Source organism: Topomyia yanbarensis, chromosome 2 (genome assembly GCF_030247195.1).
Source record: "Topomyia yanbarensis strain Yona2022 chromosome 2, ASM3024719v1, whole genome shotgun sequence".
NCBI lineage: Eukaryota > Metazoa > Arthropoda > Insecta > Diptera > Culicidae > Topomyia > Topomyia yanbarensis.
The window spans coordinates 171,286,465-171,304,642 of record NC_080671.1 but is presented as its reverse complement, the minus strand read 5'-3'; the positions used below and the strand labels follow the sequence as shown (position 1 = coordinate 171,304,642).

The following is an 18,178-nucleotide window of genomic DNA, read 5'->3' as shown; positions in this document are numbered from 1 at the left end:
CATTATGGCGGCTCAAATTTTAAAAGGGTACATTATTTTTTTTAAAAGCAAATAGTTTAGGCCAAATTTATTTACTTTCTAGAGCCTACCTTTGTTCCATCAACTAAACCTAGCTTCACTTCCGCCAGGTTTCGTTGTTCATGACACTCATATGGTGATGGGATAATAGCACCACTATCAAATCAGTGGTACATATATGAAACAAGCACTTTCTGTCAGATTGTTCCCGGACTGAGCTGTTGCATGATCCGGATTCCTTCATGAAAATACATGTATTTCCATGAACTTAACGAATTGATCGCAAAAATGTGGTGTGTTCTGTTGAAGCCATTAACGGATTTTTAAAAGTTTGGAGTCGTTCCGAGAGCTCCATTGGAGATGACGAAGCATCTCTATTGGCGCGCTTACCGTATAATCTGAAGAATAAAATAACTTAGATACCCAATCATAGTCCTAGCGCTAATGATGGGACATCAAGAACACGTCAGAAAATGATTCATACCCTTCGATACAGGTTTGACCGTTCCAACCAGTAACGTGGGTGACGTCATGTAAACTGTCGAATACGAATTGCCAATTGCCATAGCTTTATTTAATACATGTAATAAATTATACTAAACTGCCTTGCAGGAATGGTTTCTGGTAAAAAATCAGAAATTTTGATTAAGTACGACGGTCAAGGTTGTTGGAAACTGTGACCATTAAGCTTTCTGTTTCCCAGCCGCCGATTTAACTTAATTTCCGGTTAAGATATCAACGATTTATAAGTTTCTCAGAACGTTACAAATTTGACGTGCAATAATAGTAAATATAAATGTGGATTCTACTCGGCAGTGATCTGTTTTGCCATATGCAGATATGACTCAATGCGTATGGTGCTACTTCAGATTCGAGTGATTCTACTATTCTTAGATGAGTCAAGGGTCCAGCTTGGGTGCCTAGAATTAAAAATCTTCGAGATCTTTGGTTGATTCTCCGTATTAGCAAGTTGGATTCGGATTGGGCTTCTCAAATTTTAAATTTTCGGGTTCGGGTTTTCAAATTGTAAAATTCTCGGGTCGGGTCGGGTTCGGGTTTTTAAGTTTTAAAATGTTCGGGCTCGGGTCGGGTTCGGGTTTTTCAAATTTTATAATTTCGGGCTCGGGTCGGGTTTGGGTTTTAATATTTTCAAGCGCTCGGGTTCGGATCGGGTTCGGGTTCGAAAAAATTGAAATCCGACCATCTCTAGGCCACAGTCTTGTATGGCTAGTTCTACGATCTATTGGGCTACTGTTCCAGAGTAACCTTAGGACGGTATGCACAAAGAAGTGCTTCTTGTTTCAGAAACACATATATTGGTTTTATGTCCAAGAGTAGGTGTTGTCGAGAACGCACCAGTCATCTCCATCAAGACCATCCTCTGAAGATGGTTTAACTTTGATTGGACTGTCATGACTTCTCCCTTCTGCCACCAAACAAGGCACCGGTATACCAGTATTGGCCTAACAATTGTTGTGTAGATCCACTGAATGTACTTAGGATTGAATCCACAAGATTTGCCGAAAGCTCATTTACGTTGGCCGAAGGCCATGCAAGCATTCTTGATCCTGAAATCGATGTGAGCTGTCCAATTAAGTTTTGAGTCAAGAATTACCCTAACGTACTTAACTTGATCTGCGATAATAATTTCAGAGTCAAAGAACTGTAATGGACGGTTGTAATCCTTCGTTGAGTGAAAAGCACCATTGATGTTTCATTTGGATTAACTGATAGCTCAACTTGAAGACACCATTGCTCACCAACACATAAGGCTTGTTACATCAAATCAAAAAGTGTGTTAATGATCATTATATGATCATTATATGATAATCATCGGCGAAACCATACTTCGGAAACCCAAGCTCATTAAGATTCCTCAACAAGCTATCGGCGACAAGGTTCCATAGAAGTGGTGACAGCACACCAGCTTGAGGATATCCGCAGGCACTCAGTTTCCTTATCTCTACTTGTCTTAACGATGAGCACAGATGTCGGTTGCTAAGCATTGCGTGTATCCAGTTCGTGATATATGAAGGTACTCCATGACCTCGTGCTGCTTCTAAAATGGATTCGAAAGACACGTTGTCAAGCGCACCTTCAATATCGAGAAAAACTCCTAAACTTGATTGATTTTGTGAAAAAGCTTTTTCAATGTTGTAGACAAAACAGTCTGACAGTTTGAGGTAAAAAACAGTGTTGTTTGTGTGGCTTACTCGTTTCCTAATCAGTGTTTCTTTGTGTTTAAAATCCCCGTTTTCTATATTCAACATTTAAATCCCGCTCATCGATCATCGATTCGCTCAACACACCTGGAGTACACCTATTTGCGAGCCGCAACTTTAACGATTTTGTCGAATTTAATTTCTCCGTAACCATTGCAATGGATGCTGCGTCGGTTTGTGTTGCCTGCGCTCGTGTAACTGACAAAAGTGGAAGAAATCGCTTGCAGTGGATTCTGTATGTCGTCTTTCCACCTAAAGTGCGTGAAACAATCTGCTGCCATACGTGACTCGATCGCCAAGTGCTCTAATCTATTCTGGATGTGTAACTCTTGTACTCAATGGATGGCTAATGCTACTTTTCGTCAAACGATTTCATCCACCAACAATGCCATGAAGGCCATTAGTGTTGAACAAAACAAAGCACTAATGGAGCTGAGGCAAGAGATGGAGCAAAACAGCGCAAAAATCATAATTTTGCAACACATTCCAAGTGTACTTCAAGATCGTGCTGGCCGAAAGGATAGTACTTCCAGTAACACGCGAAAACGTCCCAGGATTGATGGCGATTTTGATCAGTCTCCTTCAAACGTCACTGAAGGTACAAAAGATATCAATCCGAACGTAATAATACCACTGGCTGTACGGAAAACGAACGAAGATTTATTTTGGTTTTACCTATCCGGCTTCAATCCAAATACTACAGAGGATGACATACGCGGTTTGGTACGTTGACGTTGACGTTCGAAAATTAGTTCCCAAGGGCAAAAATCTTGACGAATTTTCCTTCGTGTCGTTCAAAGTTGGAGTTGGTATGCAGCCAAAATCTGTATCACTGTTAAAGTCTACCTGGTAGAAGAGGATCATCTTCCGCGAATTTGACTTCCACACCAGATCGACTTTTCAGTTTCAATCGTCGCAACTGGGATGAATCACCCTTGACAACCGCGCTCGCTTCCTGTTTGTCACCTATCAGTAACACTAGTCCGACTCTAAGCATCTCATTCACACCACAAAGTTCCGATCGCGGCCCGAAAACTAAAAACTCACAACGAAACTAATCGTCCATTCACGATTCTTTATCAAAACACGAGAGGGCTGCGATCCATGAATCGCCAACTCTATGCAGCGCTTTCGATTAGTGATTATGACGTTGTGGTGCTAACGGAAACATGGCTCAACGACAATATACTTAATACTGAGCTGACCGATGAGTATACAATATTGGTACCCTCGACGAGGATGTGGACAGATTTTATCGTGAATTGGACTTAATTTTTCAACAACACGTGCCGCTAAGAAGGCGAATGTGGCGTTGTATGAATAAACGTCCTTGGTGGAATGATGTGCTGCGCAATCTTCGAAATCGATTAAGAAAGGCTCGTAAACGATTTTTCCGGACAAGAGGTGAAGATGATAAATCGTTTGTGCGAGATTTAGAGCGACAATTTCAATCATTGAATGCATCTTGCTTTCGAGCATACGTTTCACGACTTGAGAGTAACATGAAGGACGAGCCGAAGCAATTTTGGGCTTATTTGCGGAACAAAACATCCAACCGTGGTTTTCCTGAAAATGTGAACTACAGGACCTCAACGACACTTTGTCCCACCACCTTTGTCTGAATCGTACCTGAGTAGTCTGCCGACGTTCTCCTTGAATTTGCCTGTAACATTTTCCACCGAACGCGAAGTGTACACCAATCTACATAGCGTTTACGGTTCAAATGGACCTGGATCGGACGGAATATAACCGTGTTTCGTCAACGAATGCTCTTCTTCGTTAGCTGCACCGATACCCATGCTTTTCAATCGCTCTCTAGGTGACTCCCTTGAGGTACTCCCTATGTGTAGTTTTTGAAAGTATGCTGCTAGATATTTTCTACCCTGCAGTGAAACACATCATCACAACAGATCAGCATGGGTTTGTTAGAAAGCGCTCAACAACGACGAACCTAATGAACTATGTGTCAACGCTGATTAATAAATTAGAGAAACGACAACAAATTGATGCAGTGTATGTAGATTTCTCCAAAGCCTTCGATCGCCTTCCTCATCAGCTAGCTGTTGAAAAGTTGAGGCGAATCGGATTTCCGGACTGGCTGACCAATTGGATCTTCTCGTACCTTACAAACCGCAGTGCATCTGTGTGACTTGGAACTGTACTTTCAGACCCATTCAACATCACATCGAGTGTACCTCAAGGGAGTCACCTTGGACCTCTTCTCTTCGTGCTCTTTGTGAATGACATTTGCAGCGAATTGACATCGTGCAAGGTGATGTACGCAGATGATCTGAAAATTTATTGCATCATAACAATTCTGGTAGATTGTTGTGCACTTCAGATGGACATCGATAGGAGCATCGCATGGTGTGATAGAAACGGAATAACTATGAATATTCAGAAATGCAACATAATCACATTCACACGAATACTCTCGCCAATTACGTTTGAGTATGCTGTGAGGGCTGTTCCAGTAGAACGAGTTTCTTCCATCAAGGACCTTGGTGTTATGCTTGACCGTAAGCTACGTTTCATCGAACACGTCAACGCAGTAACTGCTAAAGCTTATGCAGTACTAGGACTCATCAAATGAAACACCCGAGATTTCAACGACGTCTATTGTCTGAAGGCACTGTACATCAGTCTAGTACGCAGTATTCTAGAATATGGAGTTATCGTTTGGGCCCCGTATCACACCGTGCACATTAATCGTATATAACGTGTGCAAAAGAGTTTCGTCTGGTATGCACTTCGACGGCTTCCCTGGCGTAATCGATTTGAACTACCACCATATGAACATCGCTGTGCTCTCATCAAGCTGCCTACACTATGAAACAGGAGAGTTTTTTCTGCAGCGACTTTTTATTTTCGATCTTCTCGCAGACAACATTGAGTGCCCTGTGCTTCTTGCAAAGCTGAACTTCAACGTTTCTGGTAGATCATTGGAAAGAATAGATTTCTTTCGGCGCTCTTCTCATCGCACGCAGTACGGCCAGAATAACCCAATGGATGTTTGATGCAAGCTCTTCAATAGTGTTTTTCACCTTTACGACTTTAATATAAGTAGAGAAATGTTCAAATTCAAAATAGGTTTAAGTTAGCATAATATTTTAGTCTGTACGAAAAGTATTTATTTGAAGACAATATATATATATATATATATATATATATATATATATATATATATATATATATATATATATATATATATATATATATATATATATATATATATATATATATATATATATATATATATATATATATATATATATATATATATATATATATATATATATATATATATATATATATATATATATATATATATATATATATATATATATAATAGCTTTCGCTACTAGCTCAGCATCATTCAAGGGGTTTGATGTTGGAGTTAATTCTTTCGTCCATACAGTAATCTATGGATTCTTTCAAATTAAAGCAACATGGTCAGACTTGGAAATAAGGTTACAGAGTATCGGTTTCATCCTCTCATCCCGGATTTATCTAGTCTAAGCCAAAGAGCTTCCTATGGAATGTTTAACTAAGTGGTTCAAAGCTAGGTTATAGGGCAATCCTATTCCGACCTTCCCACTGACTGACTAACTGTTTCACTGTGGGTTACAGTCGAATGTTCCTGTTTGAATTGCTTTTGTGAAAGACACTAAACCATTTTCTAAATATTTCTTAACGCGCACTCTCGGTTTAAGGTGTTTAACCCGTTTCTGCTTAGGATTTTCTGCAGCGGTGGTAGATATATCTAGGTTTACTTCGTTTCAATGAAGCGAACACCGTTTTCTCCTTTCCAAGAATTTTGGATAGAGCGTTAGGTCAGCTAGCACTATTTTGCCGAAAGACTTAATCTGTCATTGAACTTGCTTGATACCTGTTGTTTTTTTTAATAATTTTATTAGGATCATTGGTTTCCCATTACAGAGCCGAATATCAAACGCACAATAAATAAAATCTTTTGAAAATTGTTAGAATTCTATTTTTTGATTAAAGGTTAGTTTAGTTAAACAGTAAGGTTATGAGCTTCTTTAGACTTATGTTAGATTTGTGTTTTAGTATTCATGAGGAAATTGTTTATCATCATCATATACGTTATGTCCATTGTCCCCAACACATTTCGAATCGGTACACTTGTTTCTCGGCCAATGCTGATTAGGTCTTGTACTAGATTATTCCTAGGAGTATCGAATCGGTCGCAGTTCCAAATCAAATGGTCTATGTCGCCATAACCCTTCCTGCACTCGCAAAGATTTTTATCCGTGATGTTTATTCTGAAAAGATGCGCATTTTGACCACTGGCAATTAAACGGGACATATTTTTTATAAAAGGTCTCTCAAAGTTTTTTCTGGAAAACCATGGAGTTCTATTCACAGTAGGTAAAATGCTATGGCAGTGCCTTCCTAATTCACCTTCCGTCCACATTCGCTGCCAGTTTTCGGTTGCGATTTTATCGACCAAAGGAAAGAAATCTTGTGGTTCTATTGCTCTATGAAAAACACTGCCTTCTCTAGCCCCTTTCTTAGCCAGCAAATCTGCACGCTCATTACCGTTTATATTGGAATGTGCTGGAACCCATAGCAGAGATATTTTAGATTGGTGTTCAGACAGGTAGTGGACGGATTCTCGTATTTTAATCACAGCTTGCACTGATTTGCTATTAATTTTTATCGACTCCAAAGCTTTAATTGAGCTGTAACTATCTGAGCATATTAAAAAGTTCCCTTGAGGAAGGGACCGGATATACTCGCACACATACAGAATAGCAGTTAGTTCGGCTGTATACACAGAACATGGGCTTTCAAGTTTGAAGAAAGCTTCATGTTGGCTGTTATAAACTCCAAAGCCTGTGGAGTCGTTCATCATCGAGCCGTCTGTGAAAAATATGTTTTCTTGTGGGAAAGAAGACATTTTTTTATCGCACAAAAGTTTTATTGGAGATGGACGGATATAATCCGGAATGGATTTCATATCGCGAATAAGAGATGTATCTGATGGGATTACATAAGTGCGAGATTGTATGGAAAGATCATAATAATGAATTAGGCTAGATGTTGATGACGGAATCGACAAACATTCTCTATAGACAAATAAAAACTTGCATTGTGGGTTTACCTCAAAAAGCAAATCAAGCCTTTCTATGATTTTTATGGACCTGACATGACAGGAAATTAAATATCGAGAGTTTAGTTGACAGAAACGGATAAATAATGGTGGGACACCAGCTATAATCTCCACAGACATGGTATGGGTCGAAATCATCAAACCTAGACATATTCTCAGGCAACGGTATTGCACACGTTCAATTTTTGCCAAATGAGTTTTAGCCATCATTTGGAACGCAACACATCCGTACTCTATGACCGAAAGAATTGTTGTCTTGTACAACATAATCATGTCCGAGGGTTGCGCACCCCACCATGTGCTAGAAATTGTCTTCAAAAAGTGTGTACGTCGTTGACATTTACTCATCAAATATTCCACATGAGCTTTCCAGGTACATTTGGAGTCAAACCAGAGACCAAGATACTTTAAAGTTAGAGATTGCGTGATCACAACATCATATAAGAATAATTGAATAGATGAAGCAGGACGTTTTCTCGAGAAAACTACCATTTCAGTTTTGGCTACTGAACATCTAACTCCAATCTGGTCTGCCCAACTAGCTATGTTATTCAGGCTCTCCTGTAGATGTTGTTTAATATCATCACATTTCTTTCTCGTGGCCCATACACAATAATCATCTGCATATTGCACTAAAACACAATAACTTTGTAAACAACTATCGATATCACTAGTGTACACATTGAATAGCAAAGGACTAAGGGTCGACCCTTGTGTCAATCCCATATGACTAGTGCGAAAAGCCTTGATTTCGTTGTTATGAGCAAAATGCATCTGTTTTGTATAAAGAAGATTGTATACAAAAACCACTCATGGCCCGCGGAACTCCGACGTTGTTAAGCTTTTTACACAACACATCAATTAACACTGAGTCGTAGGCACCTTTGATATCCAAGAAAACTGCTGCCAATTCTTCCTTGGATCCGAAAGCCAGTTGAATGTCTGTAGCTAACAAGGCATGGCAATCTCTTGTGCTACGGGTCTGTCGAAAACTGTACTGAGTTGGAGAGAGACAACCGTGCTTTTCGGCCCAGCTTTCAAGTCTTGTGAAAATCATTTTTTCTAAAGTTTAACGCAGACATGAAATAAGACCTATTGGGCGATATGAAGTGAAATCGTTGGCATCTTTCCCTGGTTTAGCAATGGCAACTATTTTAATCTGTCTCCAAGCCTCCGGTACTACGTTATTCGAGAACATCTAGTTGAATGCGTCTATCAAAACTAGTTTCGCGGGCAGCGGTAGATTTTTTTATAAGTGAAAAGCGGATATCATCTAATCCAGCAGAGGAATTGTTACAATCATGCAATGCACATTCTAATTCACCAACAGTAAATTTATCGTCCAGAGAGCAGATTGATTTATGGGAGTTGTGAAATATTGGGGTATTTACAGCAACAAATGCAGGGCATAAATTGTCTGCAAATTGCTCCATCCAATTAGAATTATATTCTTCGCGATTGCTAAGTGCCGGCTGAAAATTTCGCAGTTTCCGAGCAGTAGACCACAGTATGGACATTACTGTTTCTCTAGTCAATGGTTGGACAAATTTTTTCCAATATTCCCGTTTTTTTCTTTTTAATATTTTCTTGCTTTTAGCCTCAGCTTCTTTATATTTTAGAAACTGTTCGAATAAACCCTCTTTCCTAAATATTACATACGCTTCCGATCTTATTTTAATAATATCTGTGCATTCTTTATCCCACCATATTGTCGGCGCTTTACGATGAGAGCCAGATTGGTGAACCGGTTTGGTCTGCGCTTGGAGGGCTGAATCCACGATCGACTGAGATATAAACGAATACAATTCACTTGGGTGAACCGGCCTGTAACTTTCGACGTTTTCCAAAATAATAGCAGAATATGCTTCCCAATCTATATTTTTACACATATCAACACACATAGCACTCATTTTTTGAGTGGGTTGCGTACTTTAACAGAATAGGTAGATGATCGCTTCCCGCTGGATCATCAAGTGTGCTCCATGAGCAATTAAGAGCAATCGTAGATGAACACAGAGACAAATCAACTCTGCTACATCGTGCTGGAGGACAAGCTATTCGTGTTATCTCTCCTGTATCGAGAACAGAGAGGTTGTAATCGTCTAGCAACTCGTAAATCACCCTAGATCTAGCATCGTCGGTAGATTCTCCCCATATACATCCATGCGAATTGAAGTCTCCAAGTATGAATGTTGGGTGGGGAAGGCGCGCAATCAGTTCTCTCAACTTTTGAGGATCTAGTTTGTTAGGTAATGGTGGAATGTATACCGCAGCAATGTTGAACAGTTCGTTTTTAATCGTCATTGAACAAGCTATAGCTTCGATGGGTAGAATATTGGGAAGATTAATTCGACGATATGAATATAAGTTTTTGATACCGAGCATAACACCTCCCGCTCGAATTTGTCTATCCGACCTTATGATATTGAAAGACGGAACGTCAAAGAATAAATCTTGTGTTAGCATCGTTTCGCATATGGCAAAGCAGTCTACATCGTATGTTTGAATAAATGAACGTAAATTAGCAGATTTTGGAATTATACTTCTACATCGATCGTCAATAAAGATCCAAGGAGTGGTCAAGATAAATGAGCTTCTCTATAAAGGTATTCAGAATGGGTGACAGTTGGATCAGAAGGGACTTCCACGTTGGGTCTAAATTCAATAGATTTGCAAAGAAATTAATTACATCAGAAATTGTAAACTTTTTCATTGGAGCCGTCTCTTGGTTTTTCGGATTATTCAATTTGTTTTTTTCTTGTGTATCATTAGATAGGCTAGGGAAATCGTTCTTATTAAACTGAAAGCCCGAGGTAGCGGAAAGCTTTAGATGAGATGGCTGCGACGAGAGTGATCTAGTGGACAGAGATTGAGAAGTTGGGCAAGGTTTAGCTCCGGTTTAGTCCGGGAGAATAGTTCCTGAGAAAGTTACACGGACCGAGTTGGAAGGGGCATATTGTTTAGAGTTTCCTTTGAAGATTGATTCTGCAAGTTGATGGCATTCGAGAATAGATACCGATGGAACACGTGGATCTTTGAACTTTCCGATGCCGTCGTTAATGACACGAATAAAATCAAGATCAGATTAATGGATTACTCCGTCAATTTCTACTTTTTCACTGGGCACATAAATTCTGTACAAACGGTTTAGGAGCTCATTGAAGACGACCTTGTTAGCTTCTTCTCGATTCGAGAACACTATGCGGAGCTTATTAAAATTCACTTTGCGTATCTCCTTAACGGACTTGTAGTGCTTATGCAGCTCAGCTGCAACAAGCAACGCGTTAATGGGTTTATCGATTTGTCGAGCGAACACCTTATACGGGCCTTTGGAAGATTCCGGATATTGCCGAATACGTTTTGGCTTTTCTGTTATCGATTGAGGGGTGTCGAGGTTAGATTCAATTGCCATATCAGCGGGGGAGGACTGATTATCAGGTGTTTCTACTGATAGAGGCGGCGAAGTATTCTGATTCTCGGTAGGAGGAGGGTCTGCTGAGTTATTGGAAATCTCAAATTCCATGGTTTTCGGATGGAGCCAAGCTCCCAACCAACCAGAGATTTAACCTCACTAATTACAGTTAATGTGGAAAAAAGATGTAAGATACACAATCACTTATCTGTTAGAAGAGCTACGAGCAGACGACGCTGGTGTAAACCGAACAATAGACCACTATTCACTCATAATCTTCTACCTATGATAACACAACCGAACACGCCGAGCGTTGAATATCGACTGCTGTTTTTTTTGTTATTTTTGTTCGTCCTCTCAATAGGATCAGAATTCTTTGCTCTAATTCCAGCGAGTTATTTCTTGTGAACTACAGAGTACCTGGACTAATACTACCTAGCTAATACTACTTTCCACTTCTAACCCGACATTATTTGTACTCATTTGTCGGCCCCACGAGTCAAGTGGAAATCCGGTTCACTATATCATTACTCTACTGTAATTTATCACAAACTTGCAAAGAAAGAATATATTTACCTCAAATTGAGTCATATGAAATCCGATACTTCGTAGATAGTTTGGGACATCTCTCCGATCCATGGCATCACGTATCTAAAATGCAGAAAAAACAATATGTTTCGGATTCATGAAATTTATTTGCACGATTTTTCTGCACGGCGCAATAGCGTTTAACTTATAGCAATTCAGTGTTCGTTCATCTATTTGCGAATTAGAACATTTTAATGAAAATGATGATTGTGCAAGATATTTTTATCCAAAGTTATGAGCAAGAAAACGCTCCAAAGGATTTAGAACCAAATTCCGCGCATACATAACATTCAATTGTGCTTCCTAGTTTAGCACAAATAATTTTCTCCAATTTGTAAACATAGAAACATTTGAAATTGTTACGAAAAATTTGTTTCGGGCAAAAATCGATTAACTCTCTATAATATGTGTGCTAGTTCATAGAATCGGTTAAGTTCTTCCTTCCAAATTGTGTTGACAATAGAGATTAGAAATGTAATGCTGTAAAAAAATTGATTTAAAAGAAAAAATGCTCCAATTCAACCACTGAAAAGTGACTTGAACGTTTTAAAGTTTAAACAATCAGCTCAACATGAAACCATGAAAAGCACTTATGCTTTGTACCTACCGATATTTCCGTATCGTCTTCTGTGTTTTTCGGGGAGATTTGGTTGTAGAAGAATAGACTAAGCATTTCCTTAGCATAGCAGCCTGTTTTACCTCCTGGCAGCAGTGCACAGTAAGGATCCAATCCAGACCCGCTATACTTTTGGTTTTCGATTAATGGCCTTGCAATAAATAATTAGTTTAGAAAACCTCCCAAAGCCTTAATTGTAATCTTTTACATGGTGTTAATTCGCCACATGCTAACGGCATGATCACCATCGCCAAAACAGAACACGAACTGGTCCTTCATGGTGCGCAGAGATTTCAATTTTTTCGGATGAGCGTAAACTCCCATGAATTTGAATGGATTACCATCAATAGGAAGTTGATGAACGTAAATGTTTTTCTCAGTCGTGAAGGTGAAAAAATGATCCCCCGGTAGGAGCTGAAATAGAAACATGTCGATCAAACTGAAATCATTATTACCAATTACTGGCTACATACGGAGAGGAATCGAGCAGGACCATCGTTGAACGGCGCCAGATATGTATGAATTATGTCAAAGGTTTGGAGACTGAAAATTTTGAACTTAAATTGATCGTTCGATACCAGTAACCGATCAAATGGTAGTAACATCATTGAGATAGTGTGAGCTGATTGTTCAATTCGAAATCTTTCTCCAATGATCAACGGATTTGTTCGTAAGTTGTCGTCCAGTTCGATAACATATTCAACCAAATGCTGAAAAGCCAAATTTTAGACTAAATGCTCAAAATTATTATCTACTTACTCTATCATCTCCAATTGTGAGCATCTTCGTGCCCGAAGCGAAAAGAATATCAACTACTTTATGTGTGACACATCTCCCGACCAGTTTCCAACCATCGCTATCACGATGCAGTATCCCAATGGAACCGTTGTCATCCTGTTGATCGTTGCATACAGTACAAATAATATTTCGATATAAACCCATCATATAACTTACAGTGGCAGCAATTAACTTTGAATCAGGTGAGAAGACCAGTTGATTAATTTTCTCACCGCCGAACTGTAATGGAGCTTCGCCACTAATGATCATCGTGGTCGGGTTGATCATCCAAATATATCCGTTCTCGGCACCACCAACAAGAAATGTTCCTGTGTGAATCGATTGCTTCAATAAAGTACCGTGTCTCTCCACCAGATTCGCATACATACCACATGGAGAAAAGCGCAAAACTGTGATTCGACCACGACGAGTACGTTGGATCGGAACCGGTAAACTCATCGTTGCTTGCTTCGTCAATAGATTGTACATAGTTGTTCTTCCATTTCCATCACAGCAGCAAAGAAAGGGTCTGGAAAAGATTATTGTTATGATTGAAATTGGGCGTAAATATGGTTCGAACAATGATAGAATCGGAGAACATTTTTTTGTGAACGAGAGCAGGTTTCCAGTTATGAGCTATATAAGCAAAGTCCTTGTCGAAAAGCGCGATCAGAGAAGTCTGAATGCTTTTGTGAACAGATCTATGGTTTTCAAAGAAAATAAATAACTATTGTGCTATTACTTTGGGGTATAACTTTATCTATTACCATCACCAACAGGCCCCAATAGTGGTTGCTTAAACTAATTACATTTTAAAATTGCAAACATTTTCGCTTTCATTGCATTCCGCGTTCGGTTGAAGTCAAAGTCCGTCGCCACACTGTTAAGAATTCGCTGGAGTCCGCTAACAGCGCTCTGGCAACCATAGTTGGTTCTCCTGAACGGAACTCGCAGAAGAGAGTTATTACGTAGAGCTCGAACGCGGGCTTGAAGATCCAGACGTCCGTGGATTGTAGGGCAATCCACTCTGGCAGAGAGTAAGTCCAAGACGAACAAGGCTCGAGAGCAGTCCCTTCGAATGCTGAGTGTATCGAGGTGTATTACCTGGCAACGGTTTTCATAGCTCGGCAGCTGAAATCTGTTTCGCCATGGGGGATGCCGAAGAGCGAAGCGTATGAACCTGCGTCCTTCGAGCCGGATCGGAGGAAACCCCAACCAGTTGGATCGGTGCGGTGAGTACACCATTGGTATTTTCTGCTGACGCGACGCTATTGCATAGACACTGCCCGTCCCAGCCCCCATGCCTATTGATTACCATCGCAGCTGATTAGCGCCAAGTCGGAAACAGATTTTTTTGGAAAATTTCTGTTCTCGATAAAATTGCATGCTTTTGCTAAGGTGGTGGTGAGAGGCAATTTTGCGTAGATTGGTACGCTCGCGTCAGGAAGGATATTTCGTTCGATTTGCGTGCCATTCTCGGTCGTTCCGCGAAAAGGTGACATACCGCGACGGGAAGGATTTGTATCGTTCTATTTGTGTCATTTTTCGATTCCGTGTCGGGTAGGAACGGTACCCGCGCCGGGAAGGAGTTCGATTTTTCGATTTGTACCGTTTTCCCGTTTCCGAAATTTAAAGTGGTGGTAGTGCAGATCAGTGAAGTGTACAGTAATGGCGACCAAGACAGAAAAGAAGCTGTCAGAGTGCGTGATCCAACGAAAAGAGATACTTGTAGTGCAGAAGGCAGTGGAGAAGTTTGCAGAGGATTTCGATTGCGATCGGGATGCCTGCCAAATTCCAATTCGCCTCGATTCACTGGACCGAATCTACAAGGAGTTCCTAGAGGTACAAGGGCAGATCGAGCTGTACGATAAGTCAGAGATGTTAGATACCCACCTGGAAGAGCGCATGGATTTCGAGACGCGGTATTGCAGAGTCAAAGGTTTTCTATTGTCGAATCGTGCTGCTGATCCCAACCAAACCATGCTGAACAGCACAATGGCGACCCCTGCTCACGTTTCTTCCTCGTTCCACCTACGCTTACCCAAGATCGACCTACCTAAGTTTAACGGCGATTTCTCGCGATGGCTCGCATTCCGTGACACATACACGTCGATGATCCACAGCAATGCAGATATTCCGACGGTTGCGAAGCTGCAGTACCTGCTGCAGTCGCTGGAGGGAGAAGCCAGGAAACCATTCGATTCCGTAGACATTGAAGCAGATAACTACGCATCGACTTGGGAAGCATTGCTAAAGCGGTACGACAACAAGCGGTTCCTAAAGCGTCAGCTCTTCCGAGCTCTATATAACCTCCCACCGATCAATCAAGAAAGTCCCTAAGAAATTCAGGTTTTGGTTGATGATTTCCACCGGCATGTGATGGCTTTAGCAAAGTTAGGCGAACCAGTCCATTATTGGGACACTCCGTTGGTCAACCTCCTTTGCTACAAGCTAGATCCAACTACACTACGTGCTTGGGAGGAGAAAACAAGCAACAACGACGACGTAACCTACGATATGCTGATCGAATTTCTTTACCAACGTGCCCGTATGCTGACGTCCGTTATAAGCGATCTGCGATATCGGTCACAACAACCGGTTACAGTCAAGGTGGCCGGTTCGATTCCAACCCCGAAACCATTCAAGGTGGTATACAATGCAGCTACCGTTGAATTGAACTACAGTTCTCTGCCGTGTCTCGCCTGTCCAGAGAAGCATTTACTCTTCCAATGTCCAGCATTTTCCGAGATATCCGTCTGCCAGCGTCGTGAGCTGGTTTCCCAGAAACGCCTATGCTGGAATTGCTTCCGTACTGGACACCAAGCCAGGAACTATACCTCCGTGTTCTCGTGCCGTAACTGCCACGAAAAACACCACTCCTTATTGCACGAGCCAGCACCGTCGAACATACAATCTACTCCTGTCGTGGCAGTAAGCCAGCCTATTCTCTCGACCTCCGCCATCGCTGGCCCTTCCAGCTCGGTGAATCCGAACAACCAAGTGAGCCTGTCAGTCCAGGCTGAGCACAGTTCAGTCTTGCTAGAAACAGTTTGCCTCCTCGTCGTAGATCAGAACGTCAAGGAAATACCCGTACGTGCACTCCTGGATTAAGGATCCATGTGCAACTTAATAACCAACAAGCTTGCAAATTCCCTAAATCTTCGTCGCACCAAGGTGGATATCGCAGTAGCTAGTATAGGTGACTCCACCAAGCAGATCAAGTGCCAATTGACTGCTAGGATCAAGTCGAAGTCGACACCGTACTCCACCAAGCTTGAGTTCCTGATCCTCAAGAGACCGACGCAGATCAAGTGCCAATTGACTGCTAGGATCAAGTCGAAGTCGACATCGTACCCCAAGCTTGAGTTCCTGATCCTCAAGAGACCGACGGTAAACCTTCCGACCATTCCGATCGACATTTCCGCGTGGAAACTTCCCGAGTTGTCGTTGGTAGACCCCAGATTCCATATTCCAGCCGACATTGACATGGTTGTCGGTGGTGAAGCGTACCACGAGTTGCATCTTGGCAGCAAGCGTTGCTAATAGAAACAGTGTTTGGATGGACTGTTTCCGGGAAGATATCCATCGATCATCCCACCGTTCCCCGCGTCTGCTATCTAACCACTGTCGATCGAAGCTTACATCAAGCGTTGCAGAAGTTCTGGGAGCTGGAAGCTGTCGAGCCGTGTTCTGTGAATTCCGTAGAAGAAAAACAGAGTGAAGAATTTTACGCTACTACCACCACTCGCGATTCGTCCGGTCGTAATCTCGTTCGTTTGCCACTCACCCGTGATCCGCTAGTCAACCTCGGCGAATCCAGATCCATCGCCGAACGTCTTTTCCTGAGCCTTCAAAAGCGACTAGAGCGTGATCCACCCACCGAGAACGCATACTGCAAATTCATGGACGAATCCGCACGAATGGCGCTCATCGATCCAGAAGACGATGTGAACTCGCACTGCTTCCTCCCGCACCATCCTATGTTCAAGGAATCCAGCACAACCACGAAGGTCCGAGTTGTCTTCGACGCGTTGTGTAAAACGGCCTCAGGATTTTTCGTCAACGATAAGCAGCTCGTTGGATCTTTCATCCAAGAGAACCTGCTATCGATCATCATGAGGTTTCGTACACACCCGATAGCCATCGTAGCCGACATAGAGAAGATGTACCGGCAGATTCAGCTACATCCCGAAAACCGACCGCTTCATCGCATTCTCTGGCGTCTCAACCGCAACGATCTGCTCATAGCCTACGAGCTCCAAACCATTACGCACGGGTTTACATCTGCGCCATTCCTGGCAACCAACCCTCCTACAAGTTGCGCAGGACGAAGGCGACAAGTACCCCTCCTCCGTAGATGCTGTGAAGCAGGATTACGTTGATGACTTTTTATCGGGAGCTGACGATATCCAATCCACAATCCGCCTTCGACAAGAACTTTTCGCCATGCTTGCGTCAGCTGGCCTTCCGTTAAATAAGTGGACAACCAATTCTTCCGGAGTCCTTCCGGAAACTTCGCAAGAAGATCTCGCTCTACTGTCACTGCATGATCTCCAGGACGAACAATCCGTATCCACCCCAGGACTCGTGTGGGAGCCTAAGTCCGATACGATGCGCTTCAAGGTCCAGTTGCCTTTACCACCACCCATCCTGACCAAAAGGAAGGTCATGCCCTACAATACGCAGATCTTCGAACCACTAGGACTAGTTGGCCCAACAATCACTCTAGCGAAGCTGTTCATGCCGCGCTTGTGGGCATTAAAAACCGGCGCAGGAGATTTCTACGAGTGGGATCGTCTGCTACCTCCGCATCTCCACCGTGAATGGAAGGAGTTCCATGGTACGCGAGATGCAATCTCCACAATCCGTATTCCAAGATTCGTGTCGCAGGTCAAGACAGAATCGATTCAGCTCCCCTTTTACTCCGATGCCTCTGAGAAGGTATATGGCACATGTTGCTACGTCCAGTCTGAATTCACCACAGGGATCCGCGTTCAGCTGCTAACGTCGAAATCCAAGTTTGCTCCGTTAGCCACCTGCCAATCGATTGCTCGCCTAGGGTTGTGTGTCGCCGTGTTGTCGACGATGAATAAGATTATGATGAAGCAAAGGGAAGTTGAAGTATCCGTGCTACTTCAAGGTGGCCGGAATCTTGAGGAGTGAAAGTGCCGATAGCTATATTTATTATTCTAAATTTAAATGAATTCTTTAAGCCTAAATACTAAGTAAACTAAACCGGAATGAATTAAAACTAATTGCCTGAATTAAATAAACTTATAAATGCCCACCACCAAAAAACCCGAACAAGTGTGTACCACCCTACTAATTCCGCAATACAGCATAAACTGCGATAGCAAGACCGTACCGATCGATCAGACACCACACCAGCACACAGAAGAAATGATCGC

At 41.9% G+C, this 18,178-nt stretch overlaps 1 protein-coding gene across 2 annotated transcripts in view; it reads right to left on the bottom strand.

Annotated features, from left to right (window-relative positions):
- LOC131682113 (cilia- and flagella-associated protein 251-like) overlaps nt 1–18,178 on the bottom strand; it is a 42,130-nt gene that overhangs the window by 8,921 nt on the left and 15,031 nt on the right. For both annotated transcript variants that reach the window (XM_058963338.1, XM_058963337.1), the window contains exons 6-12: nt 13,160–13,299; nt 12,948–13,099; nt 12,753–12,887; nt 12,467–12,703; nt 12,202–12,407; nt 11,985–12,144; nt 11,366–11,440 (exon numbers count right to left, since the gene is read on the bottom strand). In XM_058963338.1, coding sequence (XP_058819321.1) covers nt 11,366–11,440; nt 11,985–12,144; nt 12,202–12,407; nt 12,467–12,703; nt 12,753–12,887; nt 12,948–13,099; nt 13,160–13,299 — 1,105 coding nt within the window. The remainder of the gene's footprint in view (nt 1–11,365; nt 11,441–11,984; nt 12,145–12,201; nt 12,408–12,466; nt 12,704–12,752; nt 12,888–12,947; nt 13,100–13,159; nt 13,300–18,178) is intronic.